At 47.8% G+C, this 27,347-nt stretch overlaps 1 protein-coding gene across 2 annotated transcripts; it reads left to right on the plus strand.

Annotated features, from left to right (window-relative positions):
- The first annotated feature begins 2,438 nt into the window (after positions 1-2,438).
- LOC136768302 (sodium/potassium-transporting ATPase subunit beta-2) lies at positions 2,439-16,897 on the plus strand. 2 transcript variants are annotated; one of them, XM_066722437.1, is made up of 8 exons: positions 2,439-3,017; positions 12,127-12,255; positions 12,864-12,968; positions 13,335-13,540; positions 15,296-15,355; positions 15,725-15,751; positions 16,409-16,504; positions 16,630-16,897. In XM_066722437.1, the coding sequence occupies exons 1-8, from the start codon at positions 2,903-2,905 to the stop codon at positions 16,792-16,794; spliced, it is 903 nt and encodes a 300-aa protein (XP_066578534.1). In that variant the 5' UTR covers positions 2,439-2,902; the 3' UTR covers positions 16,795-16,897. The 2 variants fall into 2 exon arrangements, with proteins under 2 accessions (XP_066578534.1, XP_066578535.1); XM_066722438.1 differs by lacking the exon at positions 15,725-15,751 and having other exon boundaries at positions 2,441-3,017.
- Positions 16,898-27,347: the final 10,450 nt, after the last annotated feature.

Raw genomic sequence — 27,347 nt, forward strand, 5'->3', positions numbered from 1 at the left:
CCAGTCAGTGTGTGTGTGTGTGTCTCAGGTACAGTGTCCAGTCAGTGTGTGTGTGTCTCAGGTACAGTGTCCAGTCAGTGTGTGTGTGTGTCTCAGGTACAGTGTCCAGTCAGTGTGTGTATGTGTGTCTCAGGTACAGTGTCCAGTCAGTGTGTGTGTGTGTCTCAGGTACAGTGTACAGTCAGTGTGTGTGTGTGTCAGGTACAGTGTCCAGTCAGTGTGTGTGTGTCTCAGGTACAGTGTCCAGTCAGTGTGTGTGTGTCTCAGGTACAGTGTTCAGTCAGTGTGTGTGTGTCTCAGGTACAGTGTCCAGTCAGTGTGTGTGTGTGTGTGTGTCTCAGGTACAGTGTCCAGTCAGTGTGTGTGTGTCTCAGGTACAGTGTCCAGTCATTGTGTGTGTGTGTGTCTCAGGTACAGTGTCCAGTCAGTGTGTGTGTGTGTGTCTCAGGTACAGTGTCCAGTCAGTGTGTGTGTGTGTGTGTGTGTCTCAGGTACAGTGTCCAGTCAGTGTGTGTGTGTGTGTCTCAGGTACAGTGTCCAGTCAGTGTGTGTGTGTCTCAGGTACAGTGTCCAGTCAGTGTGTGTGTGTGTGTTTCAGGTACAGTGTCCAGTCAGTGTGTGTGTGTGTCTCAGGTACAGTGTCCAGTCAGTGTGTGTATGTGTGTCTCAGGTACAGTGTCCAGTCAGTGTGTGTGTGTGTCTCAGGTACAGTGTACAGTCAGTGTGTGTGTGTGTCTCAGGTACAGTGTACAGTCAGTGTGTGTGTGTGTCAGGTACAGTGTCCAGTCAGTGTGTGTGTGTGTGTGTGTGTCTCAGGTACAGTGTTCAGTCAGTGTGTGTGTGTCTCAGGTACAGTGTCCAGTCAGTGTGTGTGTGTGTGTGTGTCTCAGGTACAGTGTCCAGTCAGTGTGTGTGTGTCTCAGGTACAGTGTCCAGTCATTGTGTGTGTGTGTGTCTCAGGTACAGTGTCCAGTCAGTGTGTGTGTGTGTGTGTGTGTCTCAGGTACAGTGTCCAGTCATTGTGTGTGTGTGTGTGTGTGTGTGTCTCAGGTACAGTGTCCAGTCAGTGTGTGTGTGTGTGTTTCAGGTACAGTGTCCAGTCAGTGTGTGTGTGTGTGCGTGTCTCAGGTACAGTGTCCAGTCAGTGTGTGTATGTGTCTGTGTGTCTCAGGTACAGTGTCCAGTCAGTGTATGTGTGTCTCAGGTACAGTGTCCAGTCATTGTGTGTGTGTGTGTGTGTGTGTGTGTGTCTCAGGTACAGTGTCCAGTCAGTGTGTGTGTGTGTGTGTGTGTCTCAGGTACAGTGTCCAGTCAGTGTATGTGTGTCTCAGGTACAGTGTCCAGTCATTGTGTGTGTGTGTGTGTGTGTGTGTGTGTGTGTCTCAGGTACAGTGTCCAGTCAGTGTGTGTGTGTGTGTCTCAGGTACAGTGTCCAGTCAGTGTGTGTGTGTGTGTTTCAGGTACAGTGTCCAGTCAGTGTGTGTGTGTGTGTGTCTCAGGTACAGTGTCCAGTCAGTGTGTGTGTGTGTGTTTCAGGTACAGTGTCCAGTCAGTGTGTGTGTGTGTGTGTGTCTCAGGTACAGTGTCCAGTCAGTGTGTGTATGTGTGTCTCAGGTACAGTGTCCAGTCAGTGTGTGTGTGTCTCAGGTACAGTGTCCAGTCAGTGTGTGTGTGTGTCTCAGGTACAGTGTCCAGTCAGTGTGTGTGTGTCTCAGGTACAGTGTCCAGTCAGTGTGTGTGTGTCAGGTACAGTGTCCAGTCATTGTGTGTGTGTGTGTGTGTGTGTGTGTCTCAGGTACAGTGTCCAGTCAGTGTGTGTGTGTGTCTCAGGTACAGAGTACAGTCAGTGTGTGTGTGTGTGTGTGTGTGTGTGTGTCTCAGGTACAGTGTCCAGTCAGTGTGTGTGTGTGTGTGTGTGTCATGACGGACTAGAAGAACACACCTCTACTGTCTTACGCAATGGAATGGCCCGTTTGCCTTTCAGGTCAGGCAGGTCGGCACCATCTCACTGTGTCGGGGGACGCGGGCAGGAGGCGGACGGTGTCTTCTGCAGTGAAAGCCAGCCTGAGTGCAGTTCCTTCGGCGAGCGCCTGAGTGCGCTGTAGCATCACACACTCACTCACAACTCTGACACACTGACAATCACACAGAATCACACACATACGCTGACAATCACACACTCCCACTCACACGCTGACACACTTTTTTTTGCGCCATTTGTGCAATTTCCAGAGGCTCTGCGTGCTACATTACAACCGAGGGGCGGGACACCCAGAACTGCGCCTGGGCCCCGATTGGCCGGCGCCCCGTCACTCACAGCAGGCGTCTGTGTAGGACCAGGAGGGTGGAGGGATGAGGAGGGGGGATGAAGGCTGGAGGATGGGGGGATGGGGCGGGTCTTTGTGTAGCTATGCGGAGACGGCAGGTCTTTAAATAGCGAGAGAGCGCTTTACCGCAGTATCGCAGGAGCCGCACCGCAGTGTCCACAGCGCCGGCGCTCAGGGGGAGGAGTAGGGACAGCCATAGGACCGGAGGAGACAGGGCTTATTATTGTCACTAACATTATTATCATCGCCGGAGACGCACAGCAATATTATCCTCTGCACGGTTGTATTTCCATCCCATGGCATTGTTTGTGTATCGTCCTAGTGGATGCCATCGTGTTATTATTAATACCATCATCTCCATCCTTAGTGCTTGTATTATCATAGCCTGAGCGGAGGAAAGGGTTTCATATTGTGTCCCGTTGCTTTTTGAGGATTTTGCTACTGTGACAGCTGACGGACTACAGAGGGATTCTGAGGAAAGAGGGGGGAGAGAGAGAGAGAGAGAGAGAGAGAGAGGGAGGCAGAGGCACAGGGAGAGGTAAAGGACACACAGCAGAGACACAGCGCAAGGAAGGATGTCGTCGAACCCGAAGGATAAGAAGACGTGCGGCCAGGTGATGGACGAGTGGAAGGAGTCCATCTGGAACCCGCGGACCCACGAGTTCATTGGCCGGACAGCGAGCAGCTGGGGTGAGTGACCGCACCGCACCGCCGGACTGTCCACTGTGGACCTCCAGTGACCGGTGTAGCCTGTGGTCGACACTCCTCTCTCTCTGCAGATATGAATGCTACAAAATGCAACCTTACATTACTGCATTAGATGCACCAGCTACGCTTCTCTCTCTCTCTCTCTCTCTCTCTCTCTCTCTCTCTCTCTCTCTCTCTCTCTCTGTCTCTGTCTCTGTCTCTCTCTCTCTCTCTCTATATATATATATATATATATATATCCTACAGTAAGTACAGTGAGCACACCAGCACACACGACTCAATTATTATGATTTATATTGTTATTATTGTTGTTATGGTTATTGGTGTGGTCGTGATTATGATGAATATTGTGACGGATTGCGGTATATTGGAAATGTTGCGGTTTTAGTAGCAATGCGGCATCGCCATGTCTGTGCGTGTGAGTGAGTGACTGTGCGTGTGAGTGAGTGAGTGCGTGCGTGTATGTGTGTGTGTGTGGTCTGTGTTTGTACCGTGTATGCAGAAATCTAGGATATTGATGTATATATGTATATGTATGTATATGTATGTATTTATTTCTGTTTCTGTCCGAGTGGTGCATCTGCGCACTGCGCCCGCCCGCACGGAACCGCACCGGACCGGACCGGCCCGCACCGTCTCTGTCTCCGCCGGGTTATTTTCCACCGGTTTCGTAAAGCGCTTATCGCCGCGGTACATGGCGCACACAGGCGCAGACAGAGGCCCTCCAATAATGCGGCTTACTGCCCCCCCCATGTGCAGCCTGCCTCTGTCATTATATCCCAGAACACACTCTTCCCTTCTTGCGCTTCGTCTTCCAACCACCAATCCATCCATCTTTAATAACCGCTTTTTCCAGTACAGGGTGTTTCATCTTATTAATATTAGATGGATACGGGAATAGATGGATGGATGATGGATAGGTAATGAGCCGGACAGAGACAGGGAGTGGGGGGTCAGGCAGCAGACAGACAGACAGACAGGCGGACTGACGGATGCGGGAGATCCGCCCCTCAGTGCCGCAGCCCGTCGGTGCCGCCGGTGCGCCTCAGTCCAGTTGCGAATGAATTATTTATCCGTTTGGTTCGATGCCAAGAGAGATTCTGCGGCGCTGCTGCACACATGGGAGCCGATGCCAGGCGATAAAACACACACACACACACACACACACACACACACACACACACACATTCACAAATTCACTGTCTCTCATACAGACACTCACACAGACAGATACACATCGACACAAGCAGAGAGACACACAAATACAGTTAGACAAACACAGACACATAGAGACACACACTCTCACAAACACTCACACAGACAGACGCACACACACACACTGGTCTATTCTCTGCTATAATTCTTTATCAGATGCATCATTTAGGGCTTCTAGACCTGCTGTCATCCAGTCAGCCAGGATATAATAATGACAATAACAGTAATACAAATAATAACAACAACAATAATAATAGTATATCAGAAAGTCAGCAGTTCAAAATGTTTTTGTGAGGAACACCTTGTCATTTTGTCCCTCCATAAACTAGACGAATTAGCAGTAAGGGACCCATTTCAAATTTGCGTCTTTTTAATAACATTGAGATTTTAATCCCCCGACTAAAGCCGGCAGCAATAGTAGAATCTGCGCCCCCCCCCCCTCTCTTCCTCTCACACACTCACTCTCTCATACACGCTTGCACTGCCATTCCCCCCGCTCTCCTCTCTCTCTCTCTCTGTTTTAATCTTGTAATTGTAATGCTCTGTCCAGGCCACACAGTCTCGATGAACACAGACAACGTATTATTATAATTATGATTATGATTAATGTTATCATTGTTGTTATTATAGATTCATAACAACTCTCTCTCTCACTCCCTCTCTCTGTCTCCCTCCCCCCTCATCCTTCCCACCTCTCTCCTGTTCTGCCTGGTCTCTCCACCTCCGTCAGCCTCTTGTCTTAAACCTCGCTCCTCTCTCTCCTCCCACCAGCTGCCTCATTCCTCTCTTTCTCCCCTCCCCCCTCCTCTCTTCCCCCCCCTCTCTCTCTCTCTCTCTGTCTTTCATCAATTCAGATCTGCAGGAGATTGAAACTGGTCTTGGTGTGACTGTGTGACTGGTCTTGGTGTGACTATGTCACTGGTCTTGGTGTGATTGTGTGACTGGTATTCGTGTGACTGTGAGATTGGTCTTGATGTGACTGGTCTTGGTATGATTGTGTGATTGGTCTCTGTGTTGTGTGGTTGGTCTGTACTGGACTATAGTGACCGGGCTCTGTGACTTTACTGAATTTGACTGGACTATAGTGACTGGAATGTGTGAGTGGACTGGACTATAGTGACTGGGCTGTGTGAGGGAACTGGACTGGACTGGACTATAGTGACTGGGCTGTGCTGGACCACAGTGACTGGATAGTGCTAGACTGTAGTGGCTGGACTGTCCAACGAATCAGTCGCACGCTGCCTGACCCTGAGACACTCGGGACGGCCGCCCTCGTTAAGCTGAGCTAGTTAAAACCCTTTTAATTAGACAACAGCTATTTATACCGGGCCACAAGCACCTAATCTTCGATCTCTTCCTCTCCCTCTCTCCCTCTCAGTTCAATTCAAGGTGCTTTATTGTCATATGTGATGAGAGACACTTGATCACTAGAAACAGGAAGAATAATAATGTGGGGGGATAAACAGATAAATATATTAAAAATAAAAGGTTTAGATGTGCATTTACACATATATTTAATACATTGTTCTTATCACAGTAACATGTCACACCCATCATCAACAGAGCAGCAGAAAAATCATAGCATTTTATTGTGGAGATCTTCTCTTTCCTGCCCCTGTGGAATGAGCTCCCTGCCCCAGTGACCACAGCGCCGGTCCTCTCTGTGTCCACCTCTCCTGTCTCTCAGTGACCACAGTGCCGCTCCTCTCTGTGTCCACCTCTCCTCTGTGTCCACCTCTCCTGTCTCTCAGTGACCACAGCGCCGGTCCTCTCTGTGTCCACCTCTCCTGTCTCTCAGTGACCACAGCGCCGCTCCTCTGTGTCCACCTCTCCTGTCTCTCAGTGACCACAGCGCCGGTCCTCTCTGTGTCCACCTCTCCTGTCTCTCAGTGACCACAGAGCCGGTCCTCTCTGTGTCCACCTCTCCTGTCTCTCAGTGACCACAGCAATGGTCCTCTCTGTGTCCACCTCTCCTGTCTATCAGTGACCACAGCGCCGCTCCTCTCTGTGTCCACCTCTCCTGTCTCTCAGTGACCACAGCGCCGCTCCTCTCTGTGTCCACCTCTCCTGTCTCTCAGTCACCACAGCACTGGTCCTCTCTGTGTCCACCTCTCCTGTCTCTCAGTGACCACAGTGCCAGTCCTCTCTGTGTCCACCTCTCCTGTCTGTCAGTGACCACAGTGCCGGTCCTCTCTGTGTCCACCTCTCCTGTCTCTCAGTGACCACAGTACCAGTCCTCTCTGTGTCCACCTCTCCTGTCAGTCAGTGACCACAGCTCCAGTTCTCTCTGGGCAGCCAGCTCTGCCTGTGTCGGCCCGTCTCTATGGCCAGGCTGTGGTCACTGAGCCTGTACTTGGTCAGGATCTGTCTCTGCTTCGTTTCTCTAAGAGTGAGGAGAGACTCTGCCAGGGTGGACTCTCTACCTGTCTCTCTCTTTCTGTATATGTCTCTCCATCTTTCTCTGTATGTATTTCTGCCCCTCTCCCTTTCCCTCTCCCTCTCTCTCTCTCTCTCTCTCTCTCTCTCTCTCACTCTCTCTCGCTCTCGTTACTAGAAATAGCTTGTCTGTGCAGCTTAGTGGGTTTATAGAGACAGTGGCATCTCTCCTGCTGGCTGCATGTGTCCAGGAGTGTGAGCATTCAGAACAGGACAGGATGGGGCAGGACAAATCAGGACATGGTAGGACACAGGACAGGGCAGGACTGGGCATGACTGGACAGGACAGGACACACTGCAGTAGAGTGCAGGACAGTTAATCACAACACACTGTAGTACAATACAATATACTGTAGTAGCTGACAACACACCGTAGTGTGCATTACAACACACTAATGCACACTACAGTGTGTTGTAATGCACACTGTTGTGAACCTTTTCACCCTGGAACAGAGGAGTCTACGTGGGGACTCAAAATCATGAAAGGCATCGACCACATGAAACCAGAGGAGCTTTTCCAGGTCAGCAGGGACACACGCACCCGGGGACACAAATGGAAATTGGGCTTCAAGGCATTCAAGACAGAAAACAGGAGACACTTCTTCACACAGAGAGGCGTCACAATCTGAACAAACTCCCCAGCGATGTGGCTGAAGAGACAATTTGGGAACATTCAAAAACAGACTGGATAGGATCCTTGATCACTTAGTTATTAATGGACACCAAACGAGCACGATGGGGCGAATGGGCTCCTCTTGATAGTACACTTTCTTATGTTCTTATGTAGTACAATGCAGCACACTATAGTAAATGACAACACACTCTAGTACAATACAGCACAGTGTAGTACAGTATAGAACACACTGTAGTAGGGCTGTCTTTGAAGGATCCAGCGTTCGAAGGTCGTTCTGTGTCCAGAATCTCCAGAGAAGGTTTTACAAACATTCAAAGGTTCGTCAGGTGAAAAATCACATCCATTTTGTTGTCCTGTTGTTGATAGAAATTGCCAGTATTTCAATACTGTAGCGTGTCGCGGTGGGGAGCAGTGTAGGGAGAGGGGATAAAAGGTGAAGGGAGGCGGAGAAACGAGTCAGTGTGGGAGTGTGTTAGACCTGTGCTGCACTAATAATACATCACATGATTTGTTGTTGCGCCCGCAATGATGAGTTGGGTCTACTCCTTGGAAACCCCCGCAAGCATTACAATACTAAACCACACTTCAGATGTCGCACTATCTGAATGAAAACATTTGATTTGTATACTACCACTACTTAACTAAGATATAACTAAGTTCGAAAATGTCATAAAAAGCCCCTCAATTGCCACTGTCGTGTCAGCAGGCATCGGACCAGATTCAATTTAAATGTATTTTGAAAATATACGATTACACTGATAAAAATGCCTGTGGACCACTGCGTTATTCTGCTGATTGTTTTTATCCGCGATCTTCGCAGCAAAGTGTTGTGCATTGCAATGGAAATGTAAAACAAAACATAATTTTAAATCATTTGCTAAATGCACAGAAGACCCACAAACAGCTTAATGCAATGTAACGGAGGAACAAGCATTTTCCCGGATTATTTAACCAACGTAAATTTAAATTATTAAGGATTATTTATTAGGCTTAATGTGTCAATTGCAAAGAACAGAAAGCAGCAATCTCGGTTTTAGTACGCAGCTCCGTACTAACTCTGGAAGTTCGTTGCAATTATCCCATTTTTAATAATAATACTTATAATAATAATAACATTATAATAATAAACCGACAAATATATAATGTGAACACAAACTCTGAACTATAGAAAGGAGTCTTTGTATGGTATGGTATGGTAATAAATAAATATATGATTAAAGTTAGAACAATGGGAATTTAAACTACAAGGATATGTTTTATTTTGTTTATACGGGTTACCTGTAAAAGATAATGGATTTTCATTCAAATCTATACACCAGTAGCAAATGTGACGTCATCGATCAATTATGCAAATTAATACCAACAAAGCTTTGAACCTTTGTTCGGTAATGTGTTCCGAACCTTTGAAGGTTCAAATTGACCCTCAGGACAGCCCTGCACTGTAGTGCAATTCATCACACTGTACTGCAGCTCAGCACTGCACACTACAGAACAGCTGCGCAATAAAGTCCAGATTGGAGCCGGTGCTGACTGGACTATAGAGCCCAGAGTGCAGTCAGAGAGAGAGGGGAAGCATATCTTTTCATCATGACTCATTCTGCTCTGCTGCAGAAGAACAGATTCCCTGTCTGCTCTGGAAGAGAGAGAGACAGAGATGGAGAGAGGGAGGGCATCACTCTCAGATGTGAAGTGACAGCGGCCCCAGGCAGGACCGTCCAGCAACAGAGCTCAGTGAAAAGACAGCTCCCCCCTCTCTTCTCCTCTCCTCTTCTTCTCTCTCGCTCTCTCTGTTCTCACCCTCTGCCCTCTGTCTTCTCCACTCCTCATCTCCCCTCTTCTTTCCTGTCCTCCTCTGTCTCTCTGTTCTCTTATTTTTTTTCCTTTATCTTTCCCTTTGTTTTTCTTCAGTCACACAGTGTTAAGATGGAGGAACACACACACACATACACACGCACACACACACTGTGTCAGTGCTGTGACCTTCCTGTGGGGGGCAGTGTGTGTGTGTGTGTGTGTGTGTGTGTGTGAGTGTGTGTGTGTGTGTGAGTGAGTGAGTGTGTGTGTGTGTGTGTGTGTGAGTGAGTGTGTGTGTGTGTGTGTGTGTGTGTGTGTGTGAGTGTGTGTGTGTGTGTGTGTGTGTGTGTGTGTGTGTGAGAGTGTGTGTGTGAGTGTGTGTGTGTGTGTGAGTGTGTGTGTGAGTGCTGTAGTGCAGTGCTGGTGATATCAAGGTAATGGTAGTAAGGCAGAGAGCTGTGAGGTTTCCAATGCCTTCTTACCATCACTTACTGTGGTTCTATAGCTACTGTAACAGCACTGTGCTACTACACTGTTACTACAACACAGCCCCTACTGTAACAGTACTGCTCTATTACACTGTTACTACAGCACAGCTCTGTCCTGTAAAACAACACTATACTACTACACTATTACTACAGCCCCCTACTGTAACAGCACTGTTCTACTACACTATTACTACAGCCCCCTGCTGTAACAGCACTGCTCTACTGCACTGTTACTACAGCATAGCCCCATACTGTAACAGCACTGTACTACTACACTATTACTACAGCTCCCTACTGTAACAGCACTGCTCTACTGCACTGTTACTACAGCCACCCAGTGTAACAGCACTGATCTGCTACACAGTTACTACAGACATAATCCTGTTGGAACAGCACTGTGCTACTACACTGTTACTACAGCACAGCGCCCTACTGAAGGAGGGAGGAATGGTCAAATGTTAAATCACTGGTTCCCTGTCCTGCTGGTTTTCATTCCAACTGAGCGCTTAATTAATTAATTTAACCCTTAATTAAACTAATTTGATTAATCTTACTTAATCTTAATTGTGTAGCTCATACAAAATTAGAATTTTGAAGTTCCATCTATAGTTCCATACTGAACATGAACTCTACAACTGTTTAACATCATTTAAGATCTCATCTTAGGCAAAATAATATTCAAATCAGGGCTCAATTAAGTACCCTACTAGTAATTAAGTAATCGAGAGCTCAGTTGGAACAGAAAACAGCAGACCAACCCAGCCAGCTCTGTGAATCTGCCGCCCCGAGTGTCCGCCATCTTGGCTCACCCGAAACGACCTCCTGCTTATAGTCGCAATGGTGTCAGCTGCACACCGCCCCCCCAGCCCACCTCCATTCTCCACAGGAAAACATCACACACACACACAAATCTGAGCCCAGCGGTCGTTTGGTAATTAATCTATAATCTGTTCCTTTATTCAATCCCAGATTAATATCTACGCATCAGATGGGGAGGGAGGGGGGTCTCTGTGTGTGGGACTGTCTTTGTGTCTGTGTGTGTTTTATTGTTCTTGTGTGTGTGTGTGTGTATATCTATGTGCTTCTGTGTTTCTCTGTGTGTGTTTTATTGTGCTTTTGTGTGTGTGTGTGTGTGTTTTATTGTGCTTGTATCTGTTTATATATGCATGTGTTAGTTTGTGAGTGTGTGTGTATCTATGTGTGTGTGCATGTGTATATCTATGTGCTTGTGTGTTTGTATGTGTGTGTTTCACTGTGCTTGTGTGTGTGTGTATCTATGCATGTGTACTTTGTGTGTGTGTTTGTTTTTTATTGTGCTTGTGTGTGTGTGTATATCTATGAGTGTATTAGTTTGTGTGTGTGTGTGTGTGTGTATATCTATGTGCTTGTGTGTGTTTGGGTGGGGATGACATGATTTGAAAAATTGCCCCATCTGCTGTGTGGGGGGGGGGTCTTGTCCTGCTATAAATACCCCCCCACCTCCGCTCTCAATATCGGAGGACACATATAAGGTTAAATAGCTGGGATCTGTATTTGGGGGGATGGGACAGGCACGGTGTTGGGGGGGCACGGGGGACATGGGGCGCACGTATGGCTCTATGGGGTGGGGGGCACGGTGGTTTCTGCATGGTAGGGGTGGGGGGGCACAGGGGTCTCTGTGGGGTGGGAGGCACAGGGGGCTCTCTGGGGTGGGGGGATGGGTGCGGTGAGTGGTGTGTGGGGGGGCTGGGAGTATTCCGAATGGCTTACACTGAAAGAGGATTAAAGCATTAGTGTGTCTGTAGTGACATTTGGTCAACGTGTTTGACTGGAGAGAGAGAGAGGGGGAGAGAAGGGGAGAGAAGGAGAGAGTCAAAGTGAGGGAGGGAGAGAGAGATAGAGAGGGAGAGAGATATGAGGGAGAGAGAGAAGGAGAGAGTCAAAGTGAGGGAGTGAGAAAGGGAGAGGGTGAGAGAAATGAGAGATCAAACAGAGAGAATGAACTGGTGCATTCGCAGATGCCATTTTCAACTCAGACGGGGGTCAAAGGTCAGTGTCCGTGTGGCGCGAGGTCAAATCAAATTCAGATTCAAAAGAGCTTTATTGGTCGGAGTGCCGCACAGAGACAAAAAACACAGCTCTCCCAAACAGAAGCCCACCAATAGGACAGTCCCACAGACTCCGTCCCCATTATTCAATACAGGCAGGCCACACTTCCCTCATCCCTCTCTCTCTCTCTCTCTCTCTCTCTTCCCCCCTCTTTATCACAGTATCAAGTAACGGAGTATTATTCAGTAAAGTAAAGAACAAATGTACAATGACAAGTGTGTGTGTGTGTGAGTGTGTGTACATGTCTATCAGTCCAAACATAAGTCTACCCAACAGAGTTACACCCTCTCTCACCCTCTCCCTCTCCCTCTCTCTCTCTCCCCCCTCTGCCTCTCAAATCAGATCAAATCAGATCAGATCAAATCAAATCCAGAACGCTGCGTTGTCCTGACTCAATGTGGTGACCGCGCATGTCTCCCTGTCCCCCCCTCCCCAGGTCTGATCCTGCTCTTCTACCTGGTGTTCTACACCTTCCTGACGGGCCTGTTCTGCCTGACCATGTGGGTGCTGCTGCAGACTGTGGACGACTACAAGCCCACCTACCAGGACCGCCTGGCCGTCCCAGGTACCCCGCAAGACATGCAGAGACCAATGTACCGAGACACTGCAGTCCGCTGGGACGCCCTGAGGCGGACACTGATAAGAAAGGGATATGCTATCACACTGAGACATGCTGATTGACTGATATATATGTATGTGTATATATATATATATATATATACACTGATCAGCCATAACATCATGACCACTGACAGGTGAAGTGAATAACACTAATCTCGTTATCATGGCACCTGTCAGTGGGTGGGATATATTAGGCAGCAAGTGAACATTTTGTCCTCAGAGTTGATGTGTTAGAAGCAGGAAAAATGGGCAGCGTAAGGATCTGAGCGACTTTGACAAGGGCCACATTGTGATGGCTAGACGACTGGGTCAGAGCATCTCCAAAATTGCGGCTCTTGGTATAAAATTAAGAAATGCTCCGACACTCTGAGACACGCAGAGACACACAGAGACACAGACAGACATACAGAGACACACGGAGACACACAGAGAGACACTGAGACACGCAGAGACACATACACACAGATGCACAGAAACACACAGAGACACGCATAGACACATGGAGACACACAGAGACACGCACAGTGTACTGAGACTGACTGTGTGTCGCAGGTATGATGATCCGGCCAAAGGCTGATGCTCTTGAGATCGTCTACAATATCACCAACACCGAGACCTGGGATAAATACGTCATCGCGCTGGACACCTTCCTCAGCCGTGAGTCCCCTATCTGTCCCCCTGTCTGTCCCCATGTCCGACTGTTTGTCCCCCTCCCCTGTCTGTCTGTCCTACTGTCTGTGTGTGTGTGTGTCTGTACTGCACTGTGTGTGTGTCTGTGTCTGTACCGTACTGTGTGTGTGTGTGTGTGTGTCTGTACCGTACTGTGTGTGTGTGTGTGTCTGTACTGTACTGTGTGTGTGTCTGTACTGCACTGTGTGTGTGTGTGTCTGTACCGTACTGTGTGTGTGTGTGTGTGTGTGTCTGAGTGTTTGTCATTCTGTCTTTCCGTTCATCTGGCTGTATCTATACCTTAACACTCACACCCTCACCACTCTTAGTGTAAATCGGTGTCTGTCCCTACAGCCTACAACAACAGTATACAGGTGGCCAACAACGACCAGTGCCCCCCAGGAGAGTATTTTGTGCAGGAGGACGGTGTCGAAGTGAGGAACAACCCCAAGCGCAGCTGCCAGTTCAACCGCACCCAGCTGGAGGACTGCTCTGGCCTGACTGACCGCACCTACGGCTACCAGGATGGCAGGCCCTGCGTCCTCATCAAATTGAACCGGGTGAGAGAGAGGTAGCAGAGACTGACACACTGACTGACTGACACACTGACTGACACCCTGACAGACTACTACACTGACTGATACACAAATTCAGAACCTGAACCTGGTCATTTAATGTAAAAACAAAACACAAATGATAGATATACAGATGTGCTCAAATGTGTTGGTACCCCTCCACAAAAAACAAAGAATGCACAATTTCCTCTGAAATAACTTGAAAGTGACAAAAGTAATTGTTTATTCCATATTTAATACAAATCAGACTTTGCTTTTGATTTTGTTTTTCAACATAATATTGTAAATAATAAAACAAATGAAAATGGCACAGACAAAAATGATGGGACCCTCAACCTGTTATTTTGTTGCACAACCTTTAGAGGCAATCACTGCAATCAATCGTTTTCTGTAGCTCTGTGAGACGTCTGCACCTGTTCACAGGTAGTTTGGCCCACACTACCTGACCAAACTGCTCCAGTTGTCTCAGGTTTGATGGGTGTCTTCTCCAGACTGCAAGTTTCAGCTCTTTCCATAGATGTTCGATAGGATTCAGATCAGGACTCATAGAAGGCCACTTCTTATCCATTCTTGGGTGCTTTTAGCTGTGTGTTTTGGGTCATTATCCTGTTGGAGGACCCATGACCTGTGACTGAGACAGAGCTTTCTGGCGCTGGGCAGTACATTTCACTCCAGAATGTCTTGATAGTCTTGAGATTTCATTGTGTCCTGCACAGATTTAAGGCACCCTGTGCCAGGCGCAGCAAAGCAGCTCCAAAACATAACCGAGCCCCCTCCATGTTTCACTGTAGGTATGGTGTTCTTTTCTTTGAAAGCTTCATTTTTTCATCTGTGAACATAGAGCAGTCCAAAGGACATCCTCCTGGGTCTTCTTCAATGGAGGACACTTTCGCTCAAAAAACGATGGATGGTGTGATCAGAAACTGACGTACCTTCACCTTGGAGTTCAGCTTGTCCTTGGTTCTTCTTCTGCCACTATCTTTCTGTTCAATTCTGGGGTCGATGTTCCTCTTGCGGCCGCCCAGGGAGGTTGGCTACATGGAACTTGAATTTCTTAATAATATTTGCAACATCAAGCTGGTTGCAGATGGTCCTGTAGGCTTTAGACCATGCTTGTCTATTATTTTCTTCCTGATCTCCTCAGACAACTCTCTCCTTTGCTTTCTCTGGTGCACACAGTGACTACTTTCCTCCATTTAAATAGGCTGAATGACTGATGATGCTCTTATCCAGGGCAACTTATATTTGTACCCATTTATACAGCTGGGTATTTTACTAGAGCAATCTAAGTGAAGTACCTTTTGTGAAGTACCTGCTCAAGGGTACAACAGCACTGCCCACCCAGGATTTGAATCCACAACCTTTCCAGTCATGAGTCTAGAGCCCTAACCACTACTCCATAGTGCTGCCTTAATTAAAGAAACGCATTAGTTTGGAATATCACTATAATCCAATTATTTATTACATTTTCTAAGGGGTACCAACAAATGTGTCCAGGCCATTTTAGAATATCTTTGTAGAGTGAACAATAATTAATCTCTTTTCACAGCCTATTTGCTTTATTCCATGACATACCAAAGGCATGCAAGTATACATGATGCAATAGCTTTTAATTTCATCACTTTTCAGGAGAATGAAGCATTATTTCAGTGAGCTGTCAGGGTACCAACACATTTGAGCACTTCTGTGTATGAATTATTCTGACAGTCTGTGTTGTCTGTCTGTCTGTCTGTTTTCCAGGTGATTGGCATGAAGCCGGGCAACAGGGAATACGCCCCCTATGTCACCTGTGGTGCCAAGGTCAGTCTCCCTCTCTCCCTTACTGTCTTTTTGTTCTATTTAGTTTTAGTTCCTTTCTTTGGTTGACAGTTAAACTCTTTCTAATCTGCTGTTTACTGTTAGAAGTGTGGACACATTATTAGCATCACTGTCCCCAAGACCGTGTGTGTGTGTGTGTGAGAAAGAGAGATAAAGAGAGAGTGCTTTTGTGTGTTCACTTTTTTGTTTGAATCTCGTGTCTTTCATGTGTTTCTACTTTTACATTCAATACCTTCATTATTGTCTGTCCCCATGTCTTCTCTCCACCCGTTCACTGTTCTGCCATTCTTTCATTTCGTTTTTTCTTGTATTTTTTTCATCTGTTCTGTGTCCTACAACTTTGGCTCCCAGAGGTACAAAGTTGGTCAAGATGAATGGGTAAGAATTCCACCAGTTAGACAGCAAGAGAGGGAGGGAGGGAGGCAGAGAGAGAGGGAGGTAACTCTCTCTCTGTATAGTGAGACAGGGGTCAGGGTTTGTGTCTGGAGTAGGTTTGACTGTAGTGCTGGCCCCTTTATTTAACCCCATCTCTCTCTCTCTCTGTCTGTCTCTATCTCTGTGTAATGTGTTTGCTTAGTGACCCTTTTCCACTGGCACATCCAACCTGACCCAGAGCCAAGCCGGAACCGAGCCGAGCTGGCCTGGTACGGGTCTGGTGTTTTTCCACTGCACTGGGTCCGGGTCGGGTATGTCTGTGGGAAAGGGGTGTAGAGGACCTGCAGCTCAGGTTGCGTTACAGTGCCGTAGCCCCCGTCTGCGCTTTGCCTCAACGCACTGTTGCTGAAGCCAGCGCTCAGTCGGGGAAAAGCCTGGGGTCAAAGCCAGCGCTGAGGGCAGTGGGTCTGTCAGTGGAGTGTTGTTAAAGCGCGTCATATTTGATTGTGACACCCTGATAAGCTGACACACTGACGCTCTATGTATGCAGCGCTGGATTTAGCAACAGAAAACCACTGGCCTCTGCTCCCCAGGCCCAGGCTGTGACTGTAACCCTGTCCTCTCTCTCTCTCTCTCTCTCTCTCTCTCTCCATCCCACAGAAAGAAGACTCAGATAAAATGGGGGAGCTGGCCTACTTCCCCCCCAATGGCACCTTCAACCTCATGTACTTTCCTTACTACGGGAAGAGAGCCCAGGTAAGATTGGGAGAGGGGGAGAGAGAGAGATGGAGAGGGAGATTGACAGGGAGAAATGGCAGCTGGATGGAGAGGGAAAGGGAGGGAAAGAGGGGGAGTAAATTTGTCACTCTCTCTCTGTGTAGGTGAATTACTCCCAGCCCCTGGTGGCGGTCAAGTTCCTCAACATCTCCCTGAATGCTGATGTCAATGTCGAATGCCGAGTCATGGCCCCCAACATCGTGATCGAAAGCGACAGGGACAAGTTCGCCGGGCGCGTCTCCTTCAAGCTGCGCATCAACAAGAGTTAATTGGTCAAATAACCAATTAACAAATATATCAATTAATCAATTATCCAGTCAACCAAGGCAATCAATCGGCCAAATCGATAGATCAAAAAGACACAAACAACACACAGACACACACGGACACACACAGACCGAGACTCACACACATTTACACAACAGAGAGACACAGACAAAGAGAGACACACAGATGAAATGATATATACACACACAAGTATATATATTTGTATATATCCACATACGCATCCACATACTTTTCCACCCGCCCCAAAAACACCCCGCACAGGAGGGAGCACACCCCAACACACACACTCACACACACTGCAGTGCTGCACTCTCCCGTACCCTCCGAGAGCGGGGCCTGCTGTGTGGGGTAGTTGGGGGGGATAATATTGTGGGGGTTTTATTTACTTTTAAGTGCTTGCTGGATATCATTGATGAGAGGATTTTCTATATGGCTACACACACACAGTGACACAGACACACGCATGCAGACAGACACACTACACACACACACACACACACACACCTTTATTGGAAGCACTCTGGTTGTGCCATTCCATTAACACCCCCCACCCTCCCTCTGCCAATGCCCCCTCCACCCCGACAATATGTACCACCCCCTCCCTCAAAGAATTAAAAAACAAAGAAAGAACTAACGCTATAGATCCCTGACTACTATATATATATATAAATATTCACATATCGAGACCTGAGCCCCACAGTGGGAAACTGGGTCTCTATTCATTTCCTGGTTGGGCTTGCTTTTCTTTGTTTCTTTCTTTCCTTTCTTTCACTCTTTCGTGCGAGAGATAGGGAGGGATGGAGGGAGAGAGAGAGCGATACCCCCCCACTCCTCTCTACTGCACTACACAACACACATATATCACCCATACATCTTAACACAGAGCGTTACCCCCCCAGCCTCGCCACCCTTTCCCCGCCACTCACCCTTTCATATCTTTTCCTGTCGTTTATTTTTCGTGTGTTTGTTGGATAATTTTGTCTGTCTGTCGGTTTTGATTATTGTTCTGAAGCCCCTCCTCCTTGGTTAACGGATAGAAGCAATATTTCACGCGTGACTGTAAATATATTTATTTTGCCGGGGTTTGTTTTTATTTGGGGTAAAAGGGGAGGGCGGGGGGGTTGGTGGGTGGGGGTTTGCTGTGAGGGAGGGGGCGTATTGTGCGCAGGAACATACTAGACACGGATGTTAACATGAGTCACAATAGAGAGAGAGAGAGAGAGAAGGAGGGGGAGTAAGAGACAGAGGGAGAGAAATGGGTGGGAGGGAGGAAGAGGGGGAGAGAGACAGAGAGGGTAGAGAGAAGGAGAGAGAGGGAGAAAGAGAGAGATGGGGAGAGAGGGAGGAAGAGGGGGAGTGAGACAGAAGGGGAGAGGGAGAGAGAGACAGAGGGGGAGAGGGGGAGGAAGAGATAATAAGTTAGATACCGAACGCAAGAGAGGAGCAGCGTTCACAGGAGAGAGGAGCTTGTCTTTTCACAGGTTTGCTCAGGCGGGGAGCTGGGGTCCTGATGGAGGGATGGAGCGGAGGGGAAGTGGGATAGGGAGGTGAAGTGGGGAGATAGAGGGATGCTGAGATGGAGAGATGGAGAGAAGGAGGGATGGAGACTCATGAAGGCATTCGTTAGGGCCAAGTAAGGGAACCAATTAAGTAATTTAAAGAACAACAACTGCGCTTTCTTTGCCCCGCTGAGTGTGGCGGCCCACCGGTGAGAGTGCAGTCCCACTGGACAGGGCGGAGGTCTGGTGAATTTAACAACAGAGCGGTGACCCCCCACCCTGATGGAGGGAGACTGGGAGGCAACACAGCACTTGCGTTTTTCCCTTTCTTTCCTTTCTTTCACTCTTTTTCTTTTTGCTGACCTTTTCCTTTTATGAAAAACAATATATAGAATATAACGAGAAATCAATAGTAATAATAATGAAAATAAAGACGAGAAACAAATCTACATGAAATATTATATTTAATGCCTGTTATCGAACTGTCGAGAAAAAAATAAAACGAGAAAATGAGAAAAAGATAAAAAAATAAAATAATTTTCTGTTTTAAAAATGTGTTTCTTGTCCTTCATTCTTGATTGGTGAGAGAGAGAGAGAGAGAGAGAGGGAGGATGAAGGAGGGAGAGTGAGATGGAGAATTCGCCTGGAAACCAGGCAGAAGGAGAGAGAGGGAGGGAGAGGGATACTGCAGAAAGGCCAGAGAGAGAGAGAGAAATACAGACAGAGGGGGAGGGGGCTGGGAGAGGAGAAAGTGAGGAAAAGAGAGAGACGATGAGACAGAGACAGGGAGGGGAGAGGAGAATGGAGGGAATGCCTGAGGGAGGGAGGGAGAGTGGAAGGGAGGGAGCAGGGGAACACTTCAGTGTTGCTGAATCGTAGACAGTAGCACTCCCTCCCTCCCTCTCCCCATCCCTCCCTTTCACTTTCTCTCTCTCCTTGTCATCCCCCCCAACTAACTGGGCATGACTTGTACATGAACACAGCACTTAGAGCCAGATTGAGAGAGAGAGAGAGAGAGAGGGAGGGAGATGGAGAAAGAAAGCGAGGGAGAGGGAGTGAGAGAGAGGGATATGGAGAGAGGCTGTGCTCCCATACACACACACAAAACACAGGGCACAACACAGAGCATACACTAACACGCCAAACCTGTGTGAGATCCATACACCCTCACACACAACCCCACACACACTTGCACACCATGACTCAACACAACACTGCGCAGACACTGTGTCAGATACAGCAGGCGGTCGCTTCGTCTGAACGCTTCCAGGGAGGGGTTGAGTGGCAGAGGTGAGATGGAGGGAGCGAGGGAGGAGAGGAGGGGGAGGGGGAGGGGGAGGGGGAGGGGGCAGGCTGGTGTGCAGTGCTAATCCCCAGGCCAGCCCAGCTCTCTAATCCCTGCCACTGTAATCCACTCAGCCTCCACACAACCTCCCTCCCTCCATCCATCTCTCTCTCTCTCTCTCTCTCTCTCTCATCCTCCCCTCCCTGTCTCTCGTGTCGTGGGGCTCCCCGCTCTCTGTGACGTGTGCGCGTTCACCGGCCGTGACGTCAGTGCGGTTATGTCACAGGGAGAGGCGCGCCGTCGATCCTCTTATCCCGGCGGTGCGCAGGTGCCCCCTGGTGGCCACAGCATGCATAGGATGGAGGATAATTTGTGCCAAAATTAAATATATAAAAAACATAGACATAATACGAAATTATATATATATATATATATATATATAACGAAATAAATGCATACATACAAATATAAATACATCGAAATAAATGTATTAATGCATGCATTTATATTTCCTAATTTATTTATTTTGTTATTTATTTGTGTATTTATTAATTTCGTTTTTAATTTATGTTATCTATTTATGTATTTTATTTTTAAATTTATATTATTTTCTCTGTGTATTTCTCAGTACTACGGAGCCCCTTAGGTGTCATGGGGGAGATAAAAAAAAACAGGCATAATAATCTGGTCCCTCTAAGCAATTCTTAATAATAATAATAATAATAATAATAATAATAATAATAATAATAATAATAATAATGATACACTAGTAAACATTTGTTACTAGTAGAACAATTAGTTTTGAATCCAAATTGGATGAGAGTTTTCTACAAGTAATATGTTTGTTCGTATATTTGTTATTTATATTCACATAATGGAAACACTAGCAAGAGCTAAGGGGAGGAACTTCTAGCAACGATTATTATTATTATTAGTAGTAGTAGTAGTAGTAGTAGTGGTAGTAGTGGTAGTAGTAGTAGTATTACAGTGTGTCTTGCATTAAAATAATTCATTTTCAAGTCTGCAGGAAACTTGATTAGTTTTAAAACTTTGGGTTCTAAGATTTATGTGTTAATAGGAAGGTTTATATCAATGACAGTTCGAAACTAAAATAACTTCTTCAGCAGCTGCAAGATTGCGTTGCAGTTAACTGTATGTAGCTCTGCATAGCCTGGACGGCTCAGAACTGTGCATCACATCTGAAGATATCTTGAGACATTTGAGATACCTCTAAACGTCAGTTTGGCTTGCCGTAGAAATGGACTGGTGAGTAACAGATTGTACCTGTAGCACTGTAGGAGGATATATAATATACATATACGCACACACATATATATGAAACACCATAACCTGAATGAGCAGAACAGCACACATTTTTGTCAAACAGCAGGTCATTCATGGTGGCTTTCACACAAAATGCAAATGCCAAGCACATTTGTGCAAAACAGTACACACATCTCTCTACACAAGACACCAAAATCAATTGGGTAAGTCTTGTCAAACTAAATTAGAACATTTGTGCACACTCAATAACACACACTCCCAAAAGTGTGAATCTCTACTGCACATGTGCAAATCCTCATTGGTCCATTGTTCAATCAGCAATCAGTCCTTAGTCACATTTAACAGTGAGTTGGTGTTGGCATGGAATGGAGCAACTCAGAAGACAAAGACAAAAGAGAGAAAGACGGACCACAACCACAAGCCCAGAGAGGATGAGGGCTGCGTCTCCACAGTGGCTCAGCAGCTCGAAGGGGAAGACACAGAACACATTGTAACACGGCTGGGGGTTGGGACGTGTTGACACGGGGTCAAGGTTAGTGCACAGGGAGACAGACAAACCAGGAAGCCACAGATGGGTTGAAAAACGGAGCGTTCCGTTATTTTATTAACGGCAGTTGGTTTGCGAGATGGGGTCTTGTAAAGAATAAAAAAACGAAAAAAAAAAAAAAGAAACCTATACTCCGTGCTCGGGTCTGGCTAACCTCTTTCTGGGCGTCGGCCTTAACTGGCTCCGGACCTCTGAGAGGCTTACCGGGTTAGGAAACAAAAGAAACAAAACAAATAGGAAGAAGGGTCAGGGTCAGGGTCAGGGTCAGGGTCAGGGTCCTTATTTCCAACTCCCTCCTTTCCTCACTGTTGTACTCCCTCTCAAACAAAGGAAACCCATCCCCTTATGTAGGAAGTTGAGTTAGGTTAACGAGCACCAGGTGTGGTGGACTCAAATCACCTGCACCTGCTGTGGGGCTGGGATCTTCTGTATGTAGGCCAGTAGATGGTGCCATTTCCACCTATAGTACCTCCCATCCAAGATCATTCCCCTTACAGCCTTACACACCCTCCCTTCCAGCTCTGAGGTGGGGCTGGGAGCGATGGAAGCCCAGAGAGTGTGGACCCTCGATAGGGCGTCTGCATTCCCGTGTCTGGAACCGGACCTGTGGATGACGGTTCCTGAGCTTACAGCCTTTTAAGTTTACTATCTCATCACTCGGGCATTTTTCTCCTTATTTTGTGCCATCCATGTAAGTGGAGCATGGTCAGTAACCAAGGTGAACTGGCGGCCCAGGAGGTAATACTTCAGGGTCTCGAGTGCCCATTTAATAGCCAGGCACTCCTTTTCCACAGTGGAGTACTTCTGCTCTCTGGGTAGGAGTTTCCTGCTAAGGTAGAGAACCGGGTGTTCCTCACCTTCCGTGGTTTGTGAAAGGACGGCGCCCAAACCCGTTTCGGAGGCGTCCGTGTGTACGAGCATGGGTGCGTTGAAGTCAGGGGTCACCAGGATTGGTTGGGAACACAGCGCTTTCTTCAGTTCCTTGAAAGCCCCGTTGGCAGCCGTGGTCCACTGCACCATCTGCGGTTGTTTATTCCTTGTCATTTCTATGAGGGTAGTCGCTATCGTAGCGAAATTGAGTATAAAACGGCGATAGTAACTGACTAACCCTTAACACCTGTTTCTTATTCACAGGTCTGGGCCAGTCTTTAATTGCTGCAACTTTCTTCTCCTGAGGCTTAATCAGGCCCCGACCGATTGTGAACCCAGATAGTCTGCTTCGTTGAATGCCAATTTGCATTTGGCTGGGTTGGCCGTCAGTCCGGCTCTCCTAAGGGAATTAAGCACAACTTGTACCTTTGGCAAGTGCGTTTCCCAATCCTCACTGTGGATGACAACGTCGTCGAGGTAGGTGGCGGCATACTGATGGTGGTCCCTCAGAACTCGGTCCATTAAACGCTGGAATGTTGCAGGTGCGCCATGAAGTCCGAAGGGCAGCATGGGGTACTGGAAGAGACCGTCCGGGGTTGAGAAAGCAGTCTTCTCTCTGGCAGCGGGAGTGAGTGGGACTTGCCAATACCCCTTGGTCAAGTCCAGGGTGGTGATGAACCATGCCTTCCCCAACTGGTCGATAAGCTCGTCAACCGTAGGCATGGGATACGCATCGAAGTCAGAGATCTCATTCAACTTCCGAAAGTCATTGCAGAAGCGGATGGAACCGTCAGGCTTGGGAACGAGTACGATCGGGCTCGACCAGGCCCTGTGGGACTCTTCTATGACACTCATATCCAGCATCTTCTGCACTTCGCTCCTGATGGCCTCTTGTCTGGCCTCGGGTACCCTGTAGGGTCGAAGGATTACCTTTTTCCCTGGTGCTGTCTTGATGTCATGTTGGACCAGCTTTGTGTGTCTGGGACTGCTTGAGAACACATCAGTGTTACGGTCGACAAGCTCCCGCACTTCCTGGGTTTGATGAGGAGCCAGCTCCGGTCCAGTGATAATCACCTCTCTGGGTGGTTGGCTGGAACCTGTTTGGGGAAGACAACTGAACAGAGCATTTCTCTCAATCCATTTTTTAAGCAAATTGACATGGTACAGTTGGGTCTCTTTTCTTCTCCCAGGTTGCCTTACTTTATAAATTACCTCGCCAACTTTCTCAGTTATTTCATACGGACCTTGCCAGGTAGCCAGGAACTTACACTCTGCCGTGGGGATGAGAACTATGACCCTTTCTCCGACCTGGAATTCCTGTGGCTGAGCAACCATTATAAGCTTGCTGCTGGGCATGTTGAGCTTTTTCCATGTTTTCTTTTACAATCGGCATGATTTGTTCCATTCTGGTTTTCATCCCCTCGATGTGTTCAATCAGGGTTCTGTGTGGGCAGGGCTGCTCCTCCCATGATTCTTTGGCTATATCCAGTAGGCCACGTGGTCTTCGGGCATATAGCAACTCAAAAGGGGAGAATCCTGTGGATGCCTGCGGGACCTCCCGGATGGCAAACATGAGGTATGGCAGCAGTTGGTCCCAGTTCTTCCCATCCTTCTCTATAACCTTGCGCAACATGCTTTTGAGAGTCTTGTTGAACCGTTCCACCAATCCATCTGTTTGGGGGTGGTACACAGACGTCCTTAGCTGTTTCACCTGCATGAGGCGACAAAGGTCTTTCATCAGCCGAGACATGAAGGGGGTTCCTTGGTCAGTCAGTATCTCTTTCGGTATGCCAACTCGGCTGAACAGCAAGAAAAGTTCTTTGGAAATGGTTTTAGAGGACATATTGCGCAAGGCCACGGCTTCGGGGTATCGTGTGGCATAATCCAGTATAACCAGGATGTACTGGTGTCCCCGGTTTGTCTTCACTAATGGCCCCACCAAGTCCATCCCAATCCTGTCAAAAGGGGTTTCTATTATGGGTAGAGGCACAAGGGGGTTACGTTGAACTGGTCGAGGAGCCGTCTTCTGGCACCTCGGGCAGGAGCGGCAATACCGTTCCACAGCCTTGTAAACACCTGGCCAAAGAAAACGAGTAAGAATTCGCTCTCTGGTCTTCTCCTCTCCCAAGTGTGCCCCCAGGACATGGCTGTGGGCCAGCTGCAGGACAGTTGGTTGATAGGCCGCAGGTACAAGCAGTTGTTCAATAACCTCACTGTTTTTCTTGCTTATTTGATAAAGCAACCCATTCCTGACAGCAAAATGGGGATATGTCAAAGGGAGCCTATCATCCGGCTGTCTATCCTCCAGAACTTTCAAATTTTTCAGTGCGTTGGCTAGATTAGGGTCATTCAACTGGGCTGTGCCAAATTGTCCTCGAAGGGGTGGGGCCGATGTTTCCATTTGGTCCGGCTCTTCATTCTCAGGGAATCCCGGAGCTACATTGTCCAGTAGCCCCACCCCTGTCCTTTCGTCAATGAGGGCCGTCTCCCCATCCTCCTCCGAGGATTCCCTCTCCGAGTTGGCATCTCCCTGGAAGACCTGAAATGAAGGAGGATTACGACGAGCCCATTTTGTGGTTTTGATTAACACTTTTATTTTCCTTTTGGTCATTGTTTTACCTGCTGTTTCGCTGTCTCTCACCATGTTACCGGGTTCCCTTCGGGCTTGTTCCCAAAGTGCATGGAAAAGTATACAGTCACGCCCAATGAGAATGGGCACAGGTAGGTTTTCCATCACCCCTACTTGGAGTGTACACGGACCCCGGGGTGTGGCTAACGTCACCTGAGTGGTTGGATAACTTCTGGTGTCCCCATGGATGCAGGAAAGGGAGAGAGGTTCTTTTGGGTCAAGTGCAGCAGGGTCGACAAGAGACCGTTGGACCAATGTGACCATGCTTCCTGAGTCAATCAGTGCCTGGACCATTTGGCCTCTGATTCTGACAGGACATTCTGGTGGGGGTTCCACTCTGGTTTCCAGGAAGGTGGTCAAGAGATTACAGCCCTTACTTTCCGAGTGTCTGGAAGAAGATTCAGTTGGCATGGGGCATGGGGATTCAGGTGGCATTACCATGCGATATGTCCGGTCTCCCCACAGTGGTGGCACGTCCGAGCATCTCGGTCAACTAGGCCCCTCGACCCCTTTCCTTGTTGTCGAGGTCCCTTTTCCTTGCCTCTTTCGTAGTTCCAACTAGGTCGGAGTCCTGCCTCTCTTTCTGGGCTTTTCTTTGGTTTCACTCCTTGGGGTTTGTCAGACTTGGGGCCTCGTAATAACTCCACGGTGGCTTGGTGGCACTCCACTAGTTCCACCAGCTGATCTACGGACGTAGGGTCCCCTTGACTCACCACTTTCTTCATCTCCCATGGTAGTGCTCTCAAATAGCGGTCCATGACAATCCTCTCCAGGACCGCAGAAATTCCTCCTTGTTCCAGCTGCAGCCATCTCTTGGTGAGGCGGATGAGATCATGCATCTGGGCTCTGGGTGATTGTCCACTCTGGAAGGTCCAGGCATGGTAGCGCTGCGCTCTCACATACGGGTTAAGGCCAATACGTTTCAGTATTTCAGCCTTGAGGGTGTCATACACTCGGGCTGTCTCTGCCTCGAGGTCGTGGTACGTCTTTTGTGCTTCCCCCGTTAGAAATGGTGCGATCAGCCCAGCCCACTGGTCTTTTGGCCATTTCTCTCGCTCCGCAGTCCTTTCAAAGACACTCAGGTACGCCTCCACGTCATCATGTTCATTCATTTTAGGGATAAAGCTTGCCACTTTATTCCTAGAGGGAGATTGTTGTGAGCCCCCTCCGGCAGAAGTCAATCCCTCTGTGAGGCGTCGCAGCTCACCCTGCAGCATTGTTGTATTCCGACACTGCTCCTGGATTAACTCGTGAGTCGACGCGCATTGAGCGAGATTGGCTTCTACAAGTTGTTTAAGTATTGCTTCCATTTTCCAAGGTGACAGGTCTGTCTATGAACCACCAGAGCCTGTCCGCATTCTCCACCAAGTGTAACACGGCTGGGGGTTGGGACATGTTGACACGGGGTCAAGGTTAGTGCACAGGGAGACAGACAAACCAGGAAGCCACAGATGGGTTGAAAAACAGAGCGTTCCGTTATTTTATTAACGGCAGTTGGTTTGCGAGACGGGGTCTTGTAAAGAATAAAAAAAAAGGAAAAACAAAACAAAACAAAAAGAAACCTATACTCCGTGCTCGGGTCTGGTTAACCTCTTTCTGGGCGTCGGCCTTAACTAGCTCCGGACCTCTGAGAGGCTTACCGGGTTAGGAAACAAAAGAAACAAAACAAATAGGAAGAAGGGTCAGGGTCAGGGTCAGGGTCAGGGTCAGGGTCAGGGTCAGGGTCCTTATTTCCAACTCCCTCCTTTCCTCCCTGTTGTACTCCCTCTCAAACAAAGGAAACCCATCCCCTTATGTAGGAAGTTGAGTCAGGTTAACGAGCACCAGGTGTGGTGGACTCCAATCACCTGCACCTGCTGTGGGGCTGGGATCTTCTGTATGTAGGGACGCAGTACCTCAAACTGCCATTTCCACCTATAGTACCTCCCATCCAAGATCATTCCCCTTACAGCCTTACAACATGTATCCAATGACATACGTGCCACTGTCGGTGACCATGTGATAAACTGTGGCCTTTCAATGTGAGGGGCTGGGCAGAGGGTGCAGCCCAATCTAAGCAGGTCAGCTGTGGCATCAAGAATTAAAGTATCCAGAAATGGGAATAGCTAAATGACCATATATTACTTAACTGTACTGTAGTACTACACGAAATACATGTGCTCTTCCTTGACCATTTCATTATTCATTTATAGAACAGAGAGACAACCCCGCTCTGAACACTGAACAGTGGTGGTTTCAAATAACTCAGTGTGTTTGAGGGAGATCCAGACTACAAATACACAAGAACATAAAGTATTTCAAGTATTTCAGAATGTACAGTGTCAGTCTGGCAGCTACTGATCAGGTCTTGAATCGACACTAGGGATGAAACTGCTGTACAGGTACCTGTGACAGGAACAGTGACAGAGTGAAGGAGATCA

The sequence above is a fragment of the Amia ocellicauda genome, chromosome 14 (genome assembly GCF_036373705.1).
Source record: "Amia ocellicauda isolate fAmiCal2 chromosome 14, fAmiCal2.hap1, whole genome shotgun sequence".
Classification (NCBI taxonomy): domain Eukaryota; kingdom Metazoa; phylum Chordata; class Actinopteri; order Amiiformes; family Amiidae; genus Amia; species Amia ocellicauda.